This window comes from Panthera uncia, chromosome B4 (genome assembly GCF_023721935.1).
Source record: "Panthera uncia isolate 11264 chromosome B4, Puncia_PCG_1.0, whole genome shotgun sequence".
Taxonomy (NCBI): Eukaryota; Metazoa; Chordata; class Mammalia; order Carnivora; family Felidae; genus Panthera; species Panthera uncia.
In genome coordinates, this window is record NC_064809.1 from 17,249,368 (window position 1) to 17,269,161 (window position 19,794).

Genomic DNA, 19,794 nt, shown 5'->3' on the forward strand with positions numbered 1-19,794 from the left:
AAAGGATGCTGAATTTTGTCAAATAGCATTTGGTTCTTGATTTCAGTTCAGGTTATGATCTCACAGTTTGTGAGATTGAGCCCCTAGTACAGTTCTGCACAGACAGTGTGGAACCTGCTTGGGATTCTCTCTCTCCCTCGTCTCTGCCGTAACTCTGCTCTCACTATCTCTCTCTCTCTCTCTCTCTCTCTCTCTCTCTCAAATAAATAAGTAAACTTTAAAAAGCACTAGACAGAATAATGGCTATGTGTTGGAATTATTAGTGACTTTTTGTGCATATTTATATGTCAACTTTTCTAAAATGGCATATATTGTTTTTAAAATGAAAATAAAATGGCATTTTACAAATAATAAATAGCTTTCTGTTAGCTGCTCTATTGTGCTTATTATAGAAGTGAAGCAAAGTCATATTAGACATGTAGGTGACATGATGCTGATCAGAATTCCTTTAGTCTCTTTCTCCTATCTCTTTTTTCCCTCAAAACTCAACTGTGACTTATGATTGCCAGTGAAGTTGATCACTTCATCATGTGTGGTTGTTTCCCTTTCTGAAAGTTTTGTAAGTTGCCTTTTCAACTTTTACCCATATTTCCATGAGAGACCACATCTTTCATTTGATATATTTACCTGAAAGAGAACTATTTGTCAAACACATTGAAAGCATTGTTCCTCTTTCATTTTATTTGTAACACTTTGATATACTGAAACTGTTATTTTATATATTCCAATTTACTGCTTTTTCAATTTTTCTTCTGCCTGGGCATCACAGGCATAACTGTGGAATTCACCAAAATACACAGTCACAGCATTGGGCTCCACTGGGGAGCAAATAGTGAGACTATGAAGAATTATCTTCATATTCCAAAAGTTGGAATTTGTGTCTGAATTTTTAGGTAAGCCCAGAGAAATACTCATTTTGGGTGTGGGGGAGTGGGGTTAAGATACAATATTCTGATTTGGTTTCAGATGGGAACAGGTCCTCATTCTAGAATTCTAGTCCTTAAGATGACCCAAGAGGGTTGTAGGTTTTAGATTCATAAGACCTTTACGAAAGCACCCCAAATCTTCGAAGGCTCCAGTCTTTGCCGACATGGGTGTGAGCCTTCCAGAGCTGCCAACAGTTTCATTAATATTTTGAAGGAGGTCATGGAAAAGCAAAATATTAACTTCATAAGGACAGGAAATTTGCCTCGCTCACCCCATTTCCTAGAAGACTGATTGGCACATAGAGTCCATAAATATTAGACTGGCTAATTACTGGTTTGCTAACTGGTTGGATTTATCTGCTGCACTGTTTTCTTTCATCGTGGGATTGGATGAAACTACTCGGTCTCAGAATGCAGTCCCTGCTTGTTCTGCAAACCCAAGTGTGCAAATTGACTTTGTCCAAGAAAGACATTTGGTTTATGAGTTCCCTTAAACATTTTCTTTGTTTTTTTTTTTTTAACGTTTATTCATTTTTGAAAGATGGAGAGAGAGCATGAGTGGGGGAGGTGCAGAGTGAGAGAGGGAGACACAGAATCAGAAGCAAGCTCTGGGCTCTGAGCTGTCAACACAGAGCCTGACAGAAGACTCGAACTCATGAACTGTGAGATCATGACCTGAGCTGAAGTCGGACACCCAACCAACTGAGCCACCCAGGTGTCCCAGTTCCCTTAAAAATTTTCAAAGACACCTGGTGACACCAAATAGAAGACTGTTTTTTCCACAAGCAAAATATCTTCTGAAGCCAAAATATATACATAGTCAGAACTTCTGCAATTCTTGTCATCCTACGTAGCTTCTCTGTCAAAAAACACCATTTCTACACGTGCATGTTGACACTAAAGGCTTGGCTAGGAATCCTGAGAAAAGCTTTGCATTCTGTTTTTAAAGTTACCAAATTTATGAAGGCAATAACCTTGAATCACAACTTTTTAAATAAGTTTCCATAAAAGATGGGAATAAAATATAATGTTCTTTACTACCCAGAAATAATTGTGACTTTCAAGTGAATGCATAACTCTTGAAATGCTTGGTTGGATTTGGAAGAAAAATTTTGCTTATTTTGAAAGAAATTGAAAACCTATTTAGGGAAGGAAAAAACATGACAGGAGTTTATTTGTTCCCAAATTAGTTTATGTCATGCAAAGTTCCTTCACGCAAGATGATATAACTTCCTATTAGAGTCCCTGTATTCACCATTATAGATACTACTGAAAAGCCATAAGACGCTTTGGCTAAGCTACTACTCTGGAATAGAAAATTATATGTAAACAGCTATGCGACATTTATAATACTCTAGTGAATACTGCTGTAGCCTGGAGTTAATGCCATGCCCTGTCAATATTTCTACAGAAATCACCAGGCACTCACAAACATTCCTTTGAATTTCTTTGAAGTTTACTAATCCTGAAACAATGTTAAAGTTTAAACATGGTTTGGGTATCCTTTTCTCATTGTCTTGATACTGTCAATGACTCAATTCTTATCAAAGACAGTCTCAATGACTTGAGAATAAAGGTGATTATATGACAAGAATCTAACCAAAATAATATTGGATAATTCTGGTGTGAGCTCTGAAAGTGCTAATTCCATTTGCCATCGTGTACCTTTGTGAGTTAGGATTTTTCCTGTTTCTGTCTCAATGAAAATATTAAAATTAATTCAGTGTGAAAGATAAATATTTCCTTATAAAGATTAATTAATATTTTCAATTTATGAGGCCAAATAAGAGCAAACTCACTGAAATTTACTTTTCAGAATAATTAAATTTTACTTTTATTTAATTCGAAGATCTTAGATTCCTCTCATCCCTTGTAGGAACTGGCCATTGATTTTTATGTTAAATGAGAGTGAGGGAGATAATTTTTGTGGACAATGTTTTAATATGTTATCTACATGAAGGAAATAATTCTCTAAATAGTAAAATAAGTGGCATGTAAAATTTTTTGGCTATGTAATCCAGAGCTTTGCTCAAACGGGGAAGGAGTTAAAGACACTTAACAAACTTGGAATAGAAGGAAATTACCTCAACACAAAGTTTATATATGAGAAACCCACAGCTAACATCATACTCAATGTTGAAAGACTGAAAGCATTTCCTCTAAGATCTGGAACAAAGCGAAGATGCCATCTTTCATCTCTTCTATCAGTGTACTACTGAAAGTCCCAGTCAGAGCATTTAGACAAGAAAAGTATTCAAATTGGAAATGAACAAGTAAAATCATCTCTTCACAGAAAATGTGATCTTAATGTAGATAACTCAAAGGTTATTTTAAACAAACCTGTTAGAACAAATAAACAAATTTAGCAAAATTGCAAGATACAAAATCAATACACAAAAACCAGTTGTGTTTCTATATACTAACAATGACCAATCTGAAAAAGAGATTAAGAAAACAATTCCATTTACAGTAGCATCAAATGGAATAAAATACTTAGGAACCACCTCAATAGATGAAAAAAAAAAAGCACTTGGCTTTTTTTCAACATAAATTCAACATCCATTTATGATAAAAACTCTTAACCAAATGGTTATAGCGGGATTGTATGTCAACATAGTAAAGGCTGTATGTGATGAACCCATACTAACATCATACTCAATGGGGGAAAAACTGAAAACTTTTCTTCTAAAAGCAGGAAAGCTTTTCCTCTAAGACAAAGATGTCCACTCTTGCCACTTTTATTCAGAATAGTGCTCGAAGTGCTAGCCATAGCAATTAGGCAAGAAAAAGAAATACAAGGCATCCAAGAACTAAGATTGTTACTCTTTGCAGATGACATGATGCTGCATATAGAAAATCATAAAGACTCCACCAAAGGAACTATTATACCTACTAAATGAATTCAGTAAAATTGTAGGGTACAAAATTAATATACAGAAATTAGTTTCTACAAACTAATAGCAGACTATCAGAAAGAGAAATTAAGAAAACAGTGCAATTTACAATTGCATCAAAAAGAATAAAATACTTAGATAAATAACTTTACCCAAGATGTTGGAAGACCTTCTCTGAAAACCACAAGACATTGATGAAGAAATTGAAGGTGACACAAATAAGTAGAATGATATATTATACTCATGGATTAGAAGAATTAACATTGTTAAAATGTCCATACTACCTAAAACAATTTACAGATTCAATGCAATCCTTATCAAAATATCAATGGCAGTTTTTTTTTTACAGAACTAGAACAAATAATCCTAAAATTTGTGGGGAGCCATAGAAAAACCCAAATAGCCAAAGCAGTCTTGAGAAAGAAGAACAAAGCTGGAGGTATCATGCTCCCAGATTTTAAACTATACTACACTCCTATTACAATCAAAACACAATGGTACTCACGCACACACACACACACACACACACACACACACAAATCAGACACATAAATCATTGGAACAGAATAGAGCACCCAGAAATAAATGTACACTTATATGGTCACTTAATGTATATAAAAAAAGACAAGTATATACAATGAAGAAAAGATATCTTCAATAGATGGTGTTGGGAAAATTGGGTTGCAGCATACAAAATAATGGAAATGGACCTCTCTCTTACACCATATAAGCAAATGAACTAAAAATGGATTAAATGTTTAAATGTAAGACCCATAACCATAAAACTCCCGGAAGAAAACATAGGCAGTAAGATCTTAGACATGTCTTATAAATATTTTTTTTGATCTGTCTCCTCCGGCAAGGACAACAAAAACAAAAATAAACAAATGGGTTGACATCAAACTAAAAAACTTTTGCACAGTGAAGGAAGCCATCAACATAATGAAAGGACAACCTCTGAATGGGGGAAGGTATTCTCAAATGATATATCTGATATGGAGTTAACATTCAAAATATATGAAGAATTCATACAACACAATATCAAGAAACAAAAACAGTTCAGTTAAGAAATGGGCAGAGGTGCCTGGGTGGCTCAGTCCGTTAAGTGTCCAACTTTGCCTCAGGTCGTGATCCCACGGTTCGCAGGTTTGAGCCCCATGTTGGCCTCTGCTGACAGCTCGGAGCCTGGAGCCTGCTTCAGATTCTGTGTCTTCTTCTCTCTCTCTGCCCTTCCCCTGCCCACGCTCTGTCTCTCTCTCTCAAAAATGAAATAAACATTAAACGTTTTTTTTAAAAGAAATGGGCAAAGGTTCTGAACAGACATTTTTCCAAACAAGACATAGATTTGGCCAACAGGTACATGAAAAGAAGCTCAACATCACTAATTGTCAGGGAAATGCTAATCAAAACAAGGAGACACTGTCTCACACCTGTCAGAATGGCCATTATCAAAAGACAATAAGTAACAAATGTTGGTGAGGATGTGTAGAAAAGGGAATCCTTCTGCACTGTTGGTGAGAATGTCAATTGGTATGGTCACTGTGGAAAACAGTGTGGAAGTTCCTCAAAAAGCTAAAAATAGAACTATCATGCGATCCCAAAACTCCATTTCTAGGTAGTTATCTGAAGAAGGTGAAAACACTAATTTGAAAATATATATGCACTGCTGTGTTCATCATAGCATAATTTAAAATAGCCGAGATATGGAAGCCACTTGTAGCAAGCAATAGATGAATGGATAAAAAGATGTGGTATATAATGAAATATTACTTAGCCATAAAAAAGAATGAAATCTTGCCATTTGTGATGACATGGATAGACCTAAAGGGTATTATGCTAAGTGACATAAGCTAGGCAGAGAAAGACAAATGCCATATGATTTTACTTGTATGTGGAGTCTAAAGGGCAAAACAAGTGAATAAACAGAATAGAACAGAAACAGACTCATAGATATAGACAACAAACGGATGGTTGCCAGAGGGGAGAGGGACGAGGAGATAGAGGAAAATATGTGAAGGGGATTAAAAGGTACAGTCTTCCAGTTATAAAATAAAGAAGACATGGGGATGTAATGTATAGCATAGAGAATATGTAAAACAATAATGTAAAAATTTTGTACAGTGACAGATGGCAACTAGACTTTTGTGGTGATCATTTTGCAAGGTGTATACATATTGAATCACTATGTTGTACACCTGAAACTCATATAATATTGTATGTAAGTGATACTTCAACAAAAATACATTTCTTCTTCCTCTACAAAATAAAACATAACCAAGGAGGCAAAAGACATGTGCATAGAAAACTAAAAATTATTGCTAAAAGAAATTAAAGAAGAAACAAATAAATGGAAAGACATCTCATGTTCACAGATTGGAAGAATCAATATTTTTTTAGATGTCAGTATCATCCAAAGTGATGTACAGATTCGGTGTAATTCCTATCAAAATCCAGAGAATATTTTTTGTGGAAATAGTAAAATCCATTCTCGAATGCATATGGAATCTCAGGGGACCCCAAATGACCAAAACGATTTTGAAAAAAAAAACCAAGCTATGGCCCTTATACTTCCTGATGTCAAAACTTGTTACAAAGCTACAGTAGTTATAAGAGTGTAGTGTTGGCATAAAAACAGACACATAAGCCAATGGAATAGAATAGTGAGCCCATAAATAAGCTTTCATATGTGCTCAAATGATTTTTGACAAGGGAGCCAAGACCATTCAGTAGAGAAAGAACAGCCGTTTGAATAAATAGTGTTGTAAAAACTGTATATCTCCATGCAAAAAAAAAAAAAAAAAAAATTAAAGTTGGGTCCCTACCTTACACTGTATACAAAATTAACTCAAAATGGGTTGAAAACCTAAATGTAAGAACTGTAAGTATAAAACTCTTAGAAGAAAACATGGGAAAAGCTTCACAATATTGGATTTGGCAATGATTTCTTGGATATGACGCCAAAATCATAGGTACCAAAAAAAAAAAAACCAACTGGATAAATTAGAGTTCATCAAAATGAAAAACTTTTGTGTATCCAAGGACACCAGCAGAATGACAGGCAATCCATGGAATCAGAAAAAAAATATTTGCAAGTCATATATCTGATATGAAGTTGATATGCAGAATACATAAAGAACTCTCACAACAACTACAAACAACCTGATTTAATTTTTTAATGTTTATTTATTCTTGAGAGAGACAGAGTGCGAGGAGGGGAGGGGCAGAGAGAGAGGGAGACACAGAATCTGAAGCAGGCTCCAGGCTCTGAGCTGTCAGCACAGACCCCAACTCAGGGCTCACACCCACGAACTGTGAGGTCATGACCTGAGCTGTAGTCAGACGCTTAACCGACTGAGCCATCCAGGCACCCCAAAACAACCTCATTTAAAAATGAACACAGATTTGAACAGATATTTCTCCAAAGACAATATACAAATGTGAGTAAGCACATGAAAAGTTCAACATCGCTGGTCACTAGGGAAAAGCAAATCAAAGTAAAAATGAGATTATCAGCTCATACCCATTAGAATGGCTATTATAAGCAAACAAACCCCCAGGAAATAACAAGTGTTGGCAAAGATGTTGAGATATTGGAACGCTTGTGCAATGTGGTGGGAATGCAAAATCTTTTAGCTTTTCTGCGAAATGGCAGATAATTAAAAGCAGAATTATTACATGATACAACAATACTATACTATATACTGTATACTGTATGGTGGGTGCCAGTAGAGTGGTGGGGTCAGGAAGGAGATAATGGGAAGTTAGTGTTATTGGGTATGGAGTTTCAGCTGGAACAAAAAAAAGACTCTGGGGTTGGATGGTGGCAATGGTTGCATAGCAATGTGAATGTATTTAGTACCATGGACCAGTACACTTAAAAATGGTTGAAAGGTACATTTTGTGTTGTGTATTTTGCCACACTTTTTCAGAAAAGAGCAGGACTCATCATTAAGACTACAATTGTGCCTCGTAGACCTTTTAGGAGGAAGAGAGATGTGCACTATTAATATAGGCCCAAGCAAAACTGTGAAATAAGTGGTTTGCTTTTAGTTTCTTCTACCTCTCCCTTTCTAGATTTTTCCTAATTCTGATATTTTCCGTCTTCTAAGAACTTTATATTGTGATGATATACCCAATCCTGAGGTCTGTACCAATTTCTTCACCATTACCACTGTTAAAAGTTTATTCTGTTCCTTCACATTTTCTCAGAAAAGTGCCCTACGTCAACTATCACTGAGGAATATGTTAATATTTTTCTTCCTGTGATGGTGTCAGTGATTGATTCTGAGGAACACTTCAGCGAATTTTTAATGCGAATCTGGCACTGTGGAAGACAATTCAGGGGATTATTGGGCCTTCTAAGCACCCTCAGATCACAACATGGAGACAGTCTCCTTCTTTGACTACAGCATGTCTGACCTTTGAGATCACAAAATTGGAAAAATGATGAGTTCCACGCACTCAAATAGCCCAGGAACATGGATTCTACTGATAAGTTCTTGCACACTGCTCGTTATTGTTCCATATCCTGTCCAACTGTGGCCTTACTCAACACCATTTAGTGATGGCTGTGGAGGCAAAAATCTCTATGTAGGCAGATTTTAACAAATAGTTTCAGACTTGAATGTAGATGTGTGGCATATGGAATAAAAAGGCAAATCAGCTACAATTCAAGAAACATTGTTCAAACGGTTTAAAATATACAATTCTCTGTTGGGGGAAAATAAATTGAAAATTTTCGGATGCAATTTTTGAATAATCCAGTGGTTATTAGGAGTTTGTGATTTTTATAAGAATTACTTGAAAGTGTGTGCTCATTAGATTTATTTTATAACAAAAAGAACCCCTGTTGAGACTATTCCAAAGGAAAAATGTTCTATTTAGCTATTTTTCTAGTTTTAACACTTCCAGAAATCATTATCATAACCTTTATGTGTTAAAAAGAACAAAAGACATTGCAAATAGACATCAACGAAGTAATTGTAATGCAAAGTAGTTTCTTGGTATTTAAAAAATGTCTGACACTTACGTGAGAATGTATGTACATTTTATACACACAATTGCTGAAACCTGGTGATAAAAACAGTTTAGAATACTTTAGAATCACAAATAGATTGTTGTAAAAATTGCTGGGAACTACAGGAAATTTGAAAATATACTAATGCAGATACATGCATAGTTCATTGAATGACACGCACACATTTATACAAATAATTATATAGTTTAGTTCCTTTTTTGTTCAATCAGATTCTCTGGGTTATGAGAGGTCCATGAGGTAATAATTGGCGTATTCCGGATATTTTAAATATTTCAAAGGCCTTATGGCAATTGTAAATTTAGCCATGGTATGATTCATAGACTAATCAAATTTCTTAGCTTTTGGATGGGATGACATCAATTCTGTCTGGAAATACTGGTTCCCTCAGGCCGACTAGAAATTCTCATAGAACTTTGTAGGCTTTTGATAAAAATAGAACAGCGGACTAATAATTAGGCCTCAGAAGATGAGCTTTAAGAACTCATGTTCTGAGGTCAGAAAGACCTGGGTTCTAATGTTAGTGCCAGCGCTCACTAGCTAGTCTGTCTCGGGCGAGCTACTTTATGCCTTGTAACGACACATGGCCCAAGTTTCCTCACTTTTTAAAATCGAAGAAAATGCCTCCTTCATAAGGTTGATGTAAGGAATAAATAAACTACTGCAAATAGAATGCCTAGCACAGAACAAACTATTGTTTGTTCTTGATAAATTGTAGCTATTAAGATTCCTGTTATTACAGAATATAGCTGGACCATGAAATTTTTCAAAATAAGGGATCTAGGCGTAAAATAAATGAAATAGACCACCGGTAAGAAAGCACGTTTACTTAATGTCATTAAGTGATATTTCTAAATCAGCTTTGAGTACTCCTGTATGATCTCAAGAACATGCACCAGATCTATTATTATTATATAATATTGTGCCCGTAAGGAGCTTAAGTCAAATTATGATTTCGTGACTGGGTTGCCAAGCACAGCCTAACTATCAACCAGCATATCTATTCCCACAGTGGCTAATGCAACCAGTCAGGGCAAGAACAAACTTGTCAAAGGAAAATCTCCACAGTTGCTGAGAAGTATAGTCCAGCAGGGGCTATTTGTGGTTGAGATAATCTATTTTTTAGAGAGGGACCTTTGCAGATGTTGGATAATGAAATAAAGCCCTACCTGATTGTTATTGTGAACAACCAAATGTCCAAACCCTTCAGCTTCTACCAAGCCTCTTGGATCACTTAAACTCAGGACAAATACAAAAAGGGGCAGAAATCGCCTTTGTTGTGATAAAAGCACCCAGAATTCCAAGAACAATGATATGCAACAGGAAGGTGCTCTGTTTAGTTCCAGGAGTGCATCACAGCTATGGATCTTTGAGTTTCAGTCCTGGGTGATTTGGTCTGCCCACTCCTGAAATTCTGATATGCCTGGGGCATATCAAGGTGGAGTTGAAGATATAACAATCATAATTCCTCATATTTTATGGTTCTAAGAGTTGTATTTTATATGAATTATGTCATTAGATTCCCATAGCAATCATTTGAGCGAGAGAGGGCAGGATGTCATTATTCTAATCTTACAAGGGAAGAAAAGGGCTTGCTGTGGTTAAGTGGTTTAGCTAAAGCACTCGGGTAATAGGAGACAAAACCGAGCTTAGGTCCTCAGTCTTCTGACCCTAAGTGGCCTTCTTTCTGTTTGACCACACGGGCTTCTGTGTGTGGTGATTTATTGGAATGTCACCTGCAGAAAAAGCTCTACATTAATAAAGTAGACTTAAAATGGGGAAAATAGTCCTTATGTTAATCTACTTCTGCCATTTGTGGCTAAGCTTTTTTTTTTTTCTCTTATTGTCTGATTTCTTAAGCCAAATGGGGTTCTGAAAGCTCATTTTTTTCCTCTCTCAATTAGGCTCCAATTATGAAAGATGTGATTTTGAGAATGGGCTCTGTAGTATGACACAAGATCGGAGTCTGCAACCTGGTTGGACAAAGAGAAATGGGATGGCCGGTCACTCACTTCCATTTAATGATCACAGTGGTAATATGTCTGGTAAATGCTTCGAATTTCTTTCTTTTTTCTTTTCTTCTTTTTTTGTTTTGGTCAAGTGGTTGATTATTTATATAGCAATTATTGGGTGATTGTATTTATCAATTATTATAATGTCTAACTTTATGCATTCTTTAACCACTTTCAAGATGTTTATTATATAAAATATCACATTGGATTCTCAAAATTGGGTTCCTGGGGTCCTAAAGGTCTATCTAAATAATCCTTGGGATTTTCTAGCTATTTTGACTCTTCGTGGAAAATGTAAAATTTAATGTGATAATGCTACATAGATTAATTAATCATATTATTTTGCTCTTGGCTACGCTGATTTCGGCTCCCATGGGCTGCTCAGTAGTCCTTAAGGTGGCTCCGGGGCCAGACATTATTCATTTCTTTATTTGATAACTAACCAACTTCACATTCATTCGCCATTTTGTACCAGGTGATTAAGATATTTTAGTGAACAAAAATCAACTGTATGCCTTTCCTCATCTGATGGGCTTATACTTGATATGAAAAGAGGTCGTATATTGCCTGGCATAACTAATTGAAGGCTGGTGATTTTTTTGTAAAAGTGATGCTTTTCTCAAATAAACACAATCAAATTTTAAATGTGAGTATTTCCCTAGAGATAATTTAAAGCAAGCCAATCTTTGGGTATTAGGCATTAATTCTTTGGAAACGTTTATGTATGTTTACAAATGTTTACATGCAATTCCACGAATACTTATACATGTGGAATTAGAATCCTGGCTCCATCATTTACAAGCTATATGATCTTGAGCAATTTACTTTTTTAAGCTGTGTTTTTCTCAGCTCTGAGGAGGGGAACAATGATCCTTAGTCTGTAGGTAGTTGATATAAGAGCTAAATGGGATGTTGTTGGTAAAAATTGCCATAAAACATCTGATATTCAAAAAAAGTTGCTATTTAGTACATTTCTGAATAATTTTGGTGTTCCTGACTTTAACTTCAATATAAGTGAACTGGAGTTTGTTACTTTGCTTGGCTTTGTTATTTTGTTTGGCAAAAATACTTTTTCAAAAATAACTGTTAACAATTGTTAGGAATAAGCCAATTTTATTCAAACAAGGGACCAACTTCACAAACAGGAGCAATGACTCACTGCAATATATAACATTTTTATTACGTATCCAGTTATGTTAGATGGTGATGATATTGAATCTGGTTCCCAATTTTTAGCCATTGCAATACCTTGCCAGTTGTTTGATTCTGTGTATCTCTCCTTTAGAATCTCCCTGCTGCTTCTTTCTTTTACTTAAAAACTTTTCACGGCATACATTTACTTATCCTAGTCTTCTTCATGGACAGAATATCTGATATTTTATCTTTTTGTTGCCTATGGCTCTTGTTCTATTCTTCTTTTGGGCCTCCTCATCTTGGGAGTTAGACAACCAGGATCTCTGTCATTCTGCTTCCGGCTTCCCTCTTTCCTTCCCTCCTCCATTTCCTCCCTTTTTCTTTGTTTTTCTTCCTACTCTTCTCTCATGCTGATTTTTTTGATAGTCAAGAGATAAAATGGGGGCAATTCACATCAAAATTGTGATGTTATATAGACAGACACCATTGTAGTGAGATCACTTGGTCTGAGTTCAGAGCTCTGGAGTCAGGCTAGATGGGTTTGAACCCTGCCTGTCAAACTGCTAGTTATGTAGTCTCAATTTCCTTGTCTGTAAAGTGGGAATAATCATAAGAAAAGCCTCATAGGAAAAAGCGGCAAAATATTGCCTGGCAAAGTTATTGAAGGCTGATGATTTTAATAATAGTGATGCATCTCTTGTAACTACAATTAAATGCTAAAATATGAATATTGTCTACATATAATTTTAAATAAGCAAATGTTCTGCCTTTAGATATTAGCTATTTGAAGATGTTTATAGAAAAATAATCTTGTTGGAATCATGTCTTCATTCAAAAATCCTTATTTCATGAGTATTAATAAAATTTTTGATTAATTTACTCTTGAAATAATTTGGTAGTGCTCCAAAATAATATTTTTCATCATGTAATCAATGCCTTGAGAAGTTTTCAGAGCTAAGTTTGAAAATCTATCAGAACATTAAAAACATCACTGTGTCAATATTTGAAGTCTACTAAAGCTCAGGGCACAGTGATTAAAACATAATATTGATTTAAAAAAGTATATAGCATCACATTTAGATGAAATGGTATCACTACAAAAATTCAAATACATCTTTTCAACAATGGTAAAACTTTAATTAAAAAAAGAATTAAATATGAGTTTTTCTTGGAACTTATCAGAATATAGAGTTTTAAATAATTCTGAAGTTCAGGTGATATTAAGGGTGATACATGAGGTTGTTTTTTTTTTTTTAATGTTTATTTATTTATGAGACACACACACACACACAGAATCTGAATCTCCAGGCTCTGAGCTGTCAGCACAGAGCCTGATACGGGGCTCAAACTCATGAATGGTGAGATCATGACCTGAGCCAAAGTTGGTCGCTTAACTGACTGAGCCAGCCAGTGCCCCTGTTCTCTATGGCCGCACCTGCAATGACCCATTGCTGGGCAGTTTTTTGATCATATGGGATTGCTGGGTAGCATATAATAGCTTTGAAAGTTTTGTTTACACTGTGTTTCTTAATTCATGGCCATATTAACTCTATTTTGCCTAGTAAGCTATAAGCAGGGTCTATATGTCCACTTATTTTTTATTTGTATGGCCCCATATCCCAGTTTATTACAGTTATTTCTAGCATATGAAAAGTTTCCAGAAAACTTTACTATAAATAGCCATATACCCACAATTTAGGTTATATATCTAAAATTACTCTATTTGTTTTATCAAATATCTATCTATCCATCTGCCAATCCATTTCTCCATTTATCAATCCATCATATTTTCAATGCATTCCAAAGAAGTTGCAGGAATCACTTTGCCCCAAGTATACGAGTATCTAGACACAGCGGTCAACAAAACATGGCCTGTGGGTCATTTGCCTGTTTTTGTAAATAAAGTGGGTTTTTTATAGCCTTTTTCTTAAAGTTTATGTATTTATTGTGAGAGGGAGAGAGAGAGAATCCCAAGCAGCCTCTGCACCGTCAGCATGGAGCCCGACTCGGGGCTCAAGCTCACTAACTGTGAAATCATGACTTGTGCCGAAACCAAGAATCAGTAGAGACACCCAGACACCCCGGAAGAAAGTTTTATCACAACCCAGGCCCTCCTACTCATTTACAAAGTGACTGTGGCTGCTTTTGTGCTATAACTTTGGAGTTGAGTGGTTGTGACAGAGACCATATGGTCCACAAAGCCTGAACTATTCGGCACTTTAAGAAAAAGTGTGTTTGCCCTGTGCTAGAATTCAATATTCATTACAGTTTTTTTTTTAATTTTGAGGTCATATTTACATTATATGCAAACACAATCGTAAGTGTACTATTTGATAAGTTCTGACAAAGGCACTCACCTGTGCAACCTAAGCACCTCACAAAATGTAGAGCCTTATCGTCACGCCACAGAATTCCCTCATATACCTTCCTAGTCAACCTTCGCTCCCATCCTCCACTCCCAAGATAATCACCGTTTTAATTTCTTCTGCTGTGGGTTTGTCTTGCCTGTTCTGGAACTTCATATAAATCAACTCATAAAGTATACACACTTCGTTCAAAGTTTTCTTCACTTAGCCTAATGCTTCAGATTCATCCATGTTGTAGCATGTATCATGTATCATGAGTTCTTTCCTTTTTTATTGCTAGGTAGTATGCAATTATATGAATTTATTCATCCATTCTCCCATTGAAGGACATGTATGGTTTTTTCCTGTTTTGAAATATGATGAAGAAAACTGCTATAAACATTTCTATATAAGTCTTTGTGTCTTTCTGTTTTTAAATCTCTTGGGTAAATACATAGAAGTGAAATGCTGTGTCGATGTATGTTCAGTTTTACGAGAACTTCCAGATCTTTCTCTAAGGTGTTTCTAATTTAGTTTAAGTGGCTGGTTAATTTGCTTAGCCTCCAATGGAAGATGTTTTGTTTGTTGTGCACAGCAGTTCAAATATCAATTCAGTTCTTTTAACCTTTACTAGAAGTACACCTTCCCTGTACATGCATGTTTTAATTTTAGCCAGAGATTTGGATAGTTTTTTCATAGAACACAGGCTACCTCTTTTTCTGGCTCTCCTCTTCCCGGAATTCTTCCCTTTATTCATTGCGGACCTGGCTGTCCTAGCTTCCTTTGGTTGATTCTTCTGGCCAAGAAGAGAACAGTCTTTCTATCAGGATTTTAGCTGCAGGGCGCCTGGGTGGCTCAGTCGGTTGGCCGTCCAACTTCAGCTCAGGTCACAATCTCGCGGTCCTTGAGTTCAAGCCCTGCATTGAGCTCTGTGCTGGACAGCTCAGAGCCTGGAGCCTGCTTCCGATTCTATGTCTCCCTCTCTCTCTGCCCCTCCCCCTCTCACACTCTGTCTCTCACTCTCAAAAATAAATAAACATTTAAAAAAATTAAAAAAAAAAAAGAATTTAGGCTCACACTCCAGCTACCACTGCAGCCTAACCTCAGGCCATAGCCCGAAGGAATCTACCTTGTTCTGATCCTTTCCTCCAAGTTTCTGTTCTCATAAAAATATGCCGCTTTGGTTTATCTTTAAAGCCTCCCGAGATCTCAGCTTGTAGGTTTTTCTGTATAAGCGTTCTGTTTATCATTGGGTGTTCTCACATCAGCATATCTAAATTGTTCCATGCTGCCCTTTGTGAAGGGCACTAGGAACCATAATGTATTTCTGAATACTTACTTAGCGAGCTGCCATTATTTAGACAGTGAGTTGTATTATTTTACTAATAAATAGCAGGAGACAAAAACTGGAAAGAACCTCTTATTCACTTCCTAGATCAAGTTTTCTCAGTCTTTATAGTCTTCATCTCTGAAATCAGTGAAAAGTTAATGTTCACTTGTTATTTTATATATTTATTATTTCCAACACTTTTTACTGAGGATCTACATTGCTCTGCATATATTATAGGACCTGCAGGTATAAGAGTGTAGAAGAACACAGTTCTTGTCCCAGTGAACTCGCAATCTAGTGATGGAGACATAAACCTTATACCTTTTCTGTTCTAGGAATCTGCATATTTTTTCCTTCAAGGACCAGATAGTAAATAGTTTTGGCTTTTTAGATCATGCAGTTTATGTCCCAACTACTCAATTCTGCTATTACACTGTGAAAGTAGCCATTGGTAATACACAGAGATTAAGCATGGCTGTGTTATAATAAAACTTTATTGATGGACCCTGAACTTGATCATTCATATAATTTTCACATGTCAGAAAATATTTTTCTTTTAAACTTTTTCAACCATTTAACCCACGTAACAACCCTTAGCTCTCAGGCTATACAAAATCTGGTGGCAAGTGGGATTTATATATGAGTCGTAGTTTGCTGTCAGTAAACATTAGTTGAGCATTTTTGCATCTGACAATATGCACTCCTGGGGATGTATGAGTATAAAATAAAACTCCTCCTCCAAGAACTAACAAATAAATTATAATCTTAATTTTAGTGGTTAGTGTTCACTTTTGTAGCAAACATAGGTGAGGTGTACCTTGATGTATACTCTGATTCTGTGTAAGAATCAGTTTCATTATGCTATTACTTAAAAATTCACCTGAATTTTCAATTAAGGAGGAGATTTTATTTTAGTAGTTAAGCCTGTTCCCTACAATAAAATAAAAACAAGATTTGTATTATGGATGGAATTCAGTATATTCTTTTATTTATATAATAAAATATTATTATACAAATACAATATTATTATTGTACAAATACAAATACAAAATATTATTATACAAAAACAATATAAATATTATTATACAAATACAATATTGAAAATTGTAGTTACACCATTTTAAAAGTAAAAAAATAATTAAACATGGAAAACTTATGCTTATGTACATGTATTTATATAACGTGGTGACAATTGTGAATTTCAGTTCAAAAGCTTTTTTTAACCCTAGAGTGGGTAAGCCATCATCACAAATGCTGTGAATACTATAAAGACTATTGAAATATATGTTGCATATGATATGATCTCTTTGGAAAGCATTCTTGAGAATAAAACAATTAATTAAAATACAGGGGAAATTTGAAAAATGCTGTGATGTTAGTCGGAGCATATTATTCTGTGAATGTAGGCAAATTCTGACCCTGGGAAAAAAGCCACTCTAAATGGGAACTGATGTCATCACTTTTTTTTTAAGTTTATATTTATTTTGAGAGAGAGAGCACATGCACAAGTGGGGGAGGGGCAGAGAGCTAGAGGGAGACACAGAGAGAGAGACAGAGAGAGAGAATCCCAGGCAGGCTTCACACCGTCAGCACAGAGCCCGATGTAGGGCTCAAACCCATGAGCCCCAATATCATGACCGGAGCTGAAATCAAGAGTCGGACACCCAACCAACTGAGCTACCCAGGCACCCCCTGATGTCATCACTTTAAGACAGGGCTTGAGAAGGGACTTGAGAGATGAGCGGTGTTCCAGTGAATAGGGAAGTGAAAGACATGATGTTCGCTACTGAAAGAACCACATAAGGACCATGTAGAGATGCTCGGTGTATCGGTGTGCTCAGGCAGTGATATACAGTCTGTTCTGGCTAGAGGATACTGTCTTTGGAAATGAAGATTAGGCCAAAAGTATATTTGGGAATGTCAAGGATTATGTCACCCAAAGGTTACTGATTTCGTGCCTCAGTACCATTGCCTTCCCTGTTTTCCCTCCTCTACCAACTCCTTCACAGTTGACGGTCCTCTTTCTGCTGCTGGCCAACCAGGCAGCAGAAATGAAAGACATTGATGGATGTGTGGCAGTGTCTGAGAAGTTGCACAAAGAATTTCAAGGGCATACATATTTGGTACTTAATGATTCATTCTGCCTCCGGTAGTATTTTGCAGAGAGCTTTATTTCTTCCACAAATTCTTTGATTGTCAAGCTAATAATATCAAGGTCCTGGATGTGCGCCTGCATGCATGTGCATTTTAAATTAGTGAGCTACGTGAAGTTTTCAGAATTCCTGAACAAAATTGATGTCTATTTTTTATTAGATAATATAATATCTGTTTATTTTCCCAATTCTTTTATTTCAAATTCAGAGTAATACACCAGTCAGGTAATCATAGTTGACAACTTAGATGATTATTTGAATTAACTGATAGGACATCAATGAAATTTTTCCATTTAACAATAAGTAGTCAAGCTGTCAAATTTTTTAAGGTAAGCAATATTATTCCACTGATTGGAGCTAAAAATAACACATTCTATAATTTCTCTGTAAAAATACCGATCTTTTTCCTATGTATCATTTGTTTTTCTTTTGGCAGGAATCTTATCTTTATAGGCAGATGGCTTGTTTATTTGTTAAATTTATGTGGGTATATATTCTTCAAATTAATTTAGCCATAAGTGAAAAAATATATACTCAACAGAAATTCATAAAATCAAATAGTAGTGTATTAAAATAAATATAATACACATTTCAAAGAATATATCTTTTGAACCACAGCCAAATGGCCAGTAGCCGGCTATGTTCCCAAATGAAAGTGGGCAGGGAATTTCACCAATTAAAGCAGTTGGAAAGGACCCAGCGGATTTCATTTCTTTGCAAATGAAGTCTGGCAACACTGATGAGTAGATACATTGATTCAGTGTGTCCTACAACTGAATTAGTCAAGGAAGAATTTACAAGAACTCAGCGAGTTTAGGCTTCATAGACTGGTCAGCCACTCTAAAATGTAGTAAGTGGAACAGGAGAACCAAACTAATGCCTACCTAATTGTGGTAGGCAGAATTCTAAAGATGTACCTCCCAAGATTCCCAACCCTTGGTTTTTCAGTCAAAACTAATCTAGGTACTTTTGTGAAAAGACTTTATAGATGTACTATGGTTGCTAATCATCTGACCTTAAAATAAATTTAATCTGGACTGTTCAAGTGAGCCCAGTGTAATCACATGGTTCCTTAGGAAAGTCTATGTGTAAGATCATGTCATTTGCAAATAGAGATAGTTTTACTTTCTGTTTCCATTCTAGATTCCTTTTATTTCATTTCCTTATCTAATTGCCTGGCTAGAAACTCCAGTGCAATGTTGAACAGAAGTGGTAACAGATATTCTTATCGTACTCCTATTAGGGGGGATATTTTTCAATCTTTTATGATCAGGTATGATGTTAGGTGAGGGTTTTTTGTGGATGTAATTTGTTAGGTAAGGATGTTCCCTTCTGTGACTCATGTATCGAGTGTTTTTATCATGAGAGTTTGTCACATGTGTTTCTGCATCTGTTGAGACGATCATGTGGTTTTGGCCTTTCCTTGATCAATGTGGTGTTTTATAGTGATGGGTTTTCATATGTTGAGCTAACTAAATTCCTGAGATAAATTCTACCTGGTCATGGTGAATAATCCTTTTCATATCTTGCATGATGAGGCTTTCTTGTATTTTGTTTAGTTAGTATTTTTACATTTATATTAATTAGAGTTATCAATCTATAGTTTTGTTGTCATAGGTTGGGCTGGTTTTGATACCAAGGTAATAATGGCCTCACAGAGTCGACAAGTCTTCTCTCCTCTTCCAATTTGTGCAAGAGTTTGTGAAGTATTGGTTTTAATTCTTGTTTAAGTGGTTTATAGAATTTACTGGTGAATCCTGCCGTGAGTGAGAATTTCTTTGTGGGAAGTTTTTTGATTGCTGATTCATTCTTTTTACTTGTTATAATTTATTCAGATTTTATATTTCTTCTTGAGTTAGTTTTGGTCCTGAGTCAGTGTTTGTGTCTTTAAGAATTTGTCCATATCATTTATGTTATCTAATTTGTTGGCTTGCAAATGTTGATGATATTACCCTACAGTTTATT

The 19,794-nt window shown here is 35.6% G+C and overlaps 1 protein-coding gene across 1 annotated transcript in view; it reads left to right on the forward strand.

The window, feature by feature from the left end:
* The window catches only part of MALRD1 (MAM and LDL receptor class A domain containing 1), a 788,164-nt gene that overhangs the window by 22,934 nt on the left and 745,436 nt on the right, over positions 1-19,794 (forward strand). Inside the window, exon 3 of the mRNA XM_049626634.1 lies at positions 10,760-10,900. Coding sequence (XP_049482591.1) covers positions 10,760-10,900 — 141 coding nt within the window. The remainder of the gene's footprint in view (positions 1-10,759; positions 10,901-19,794) is intronic.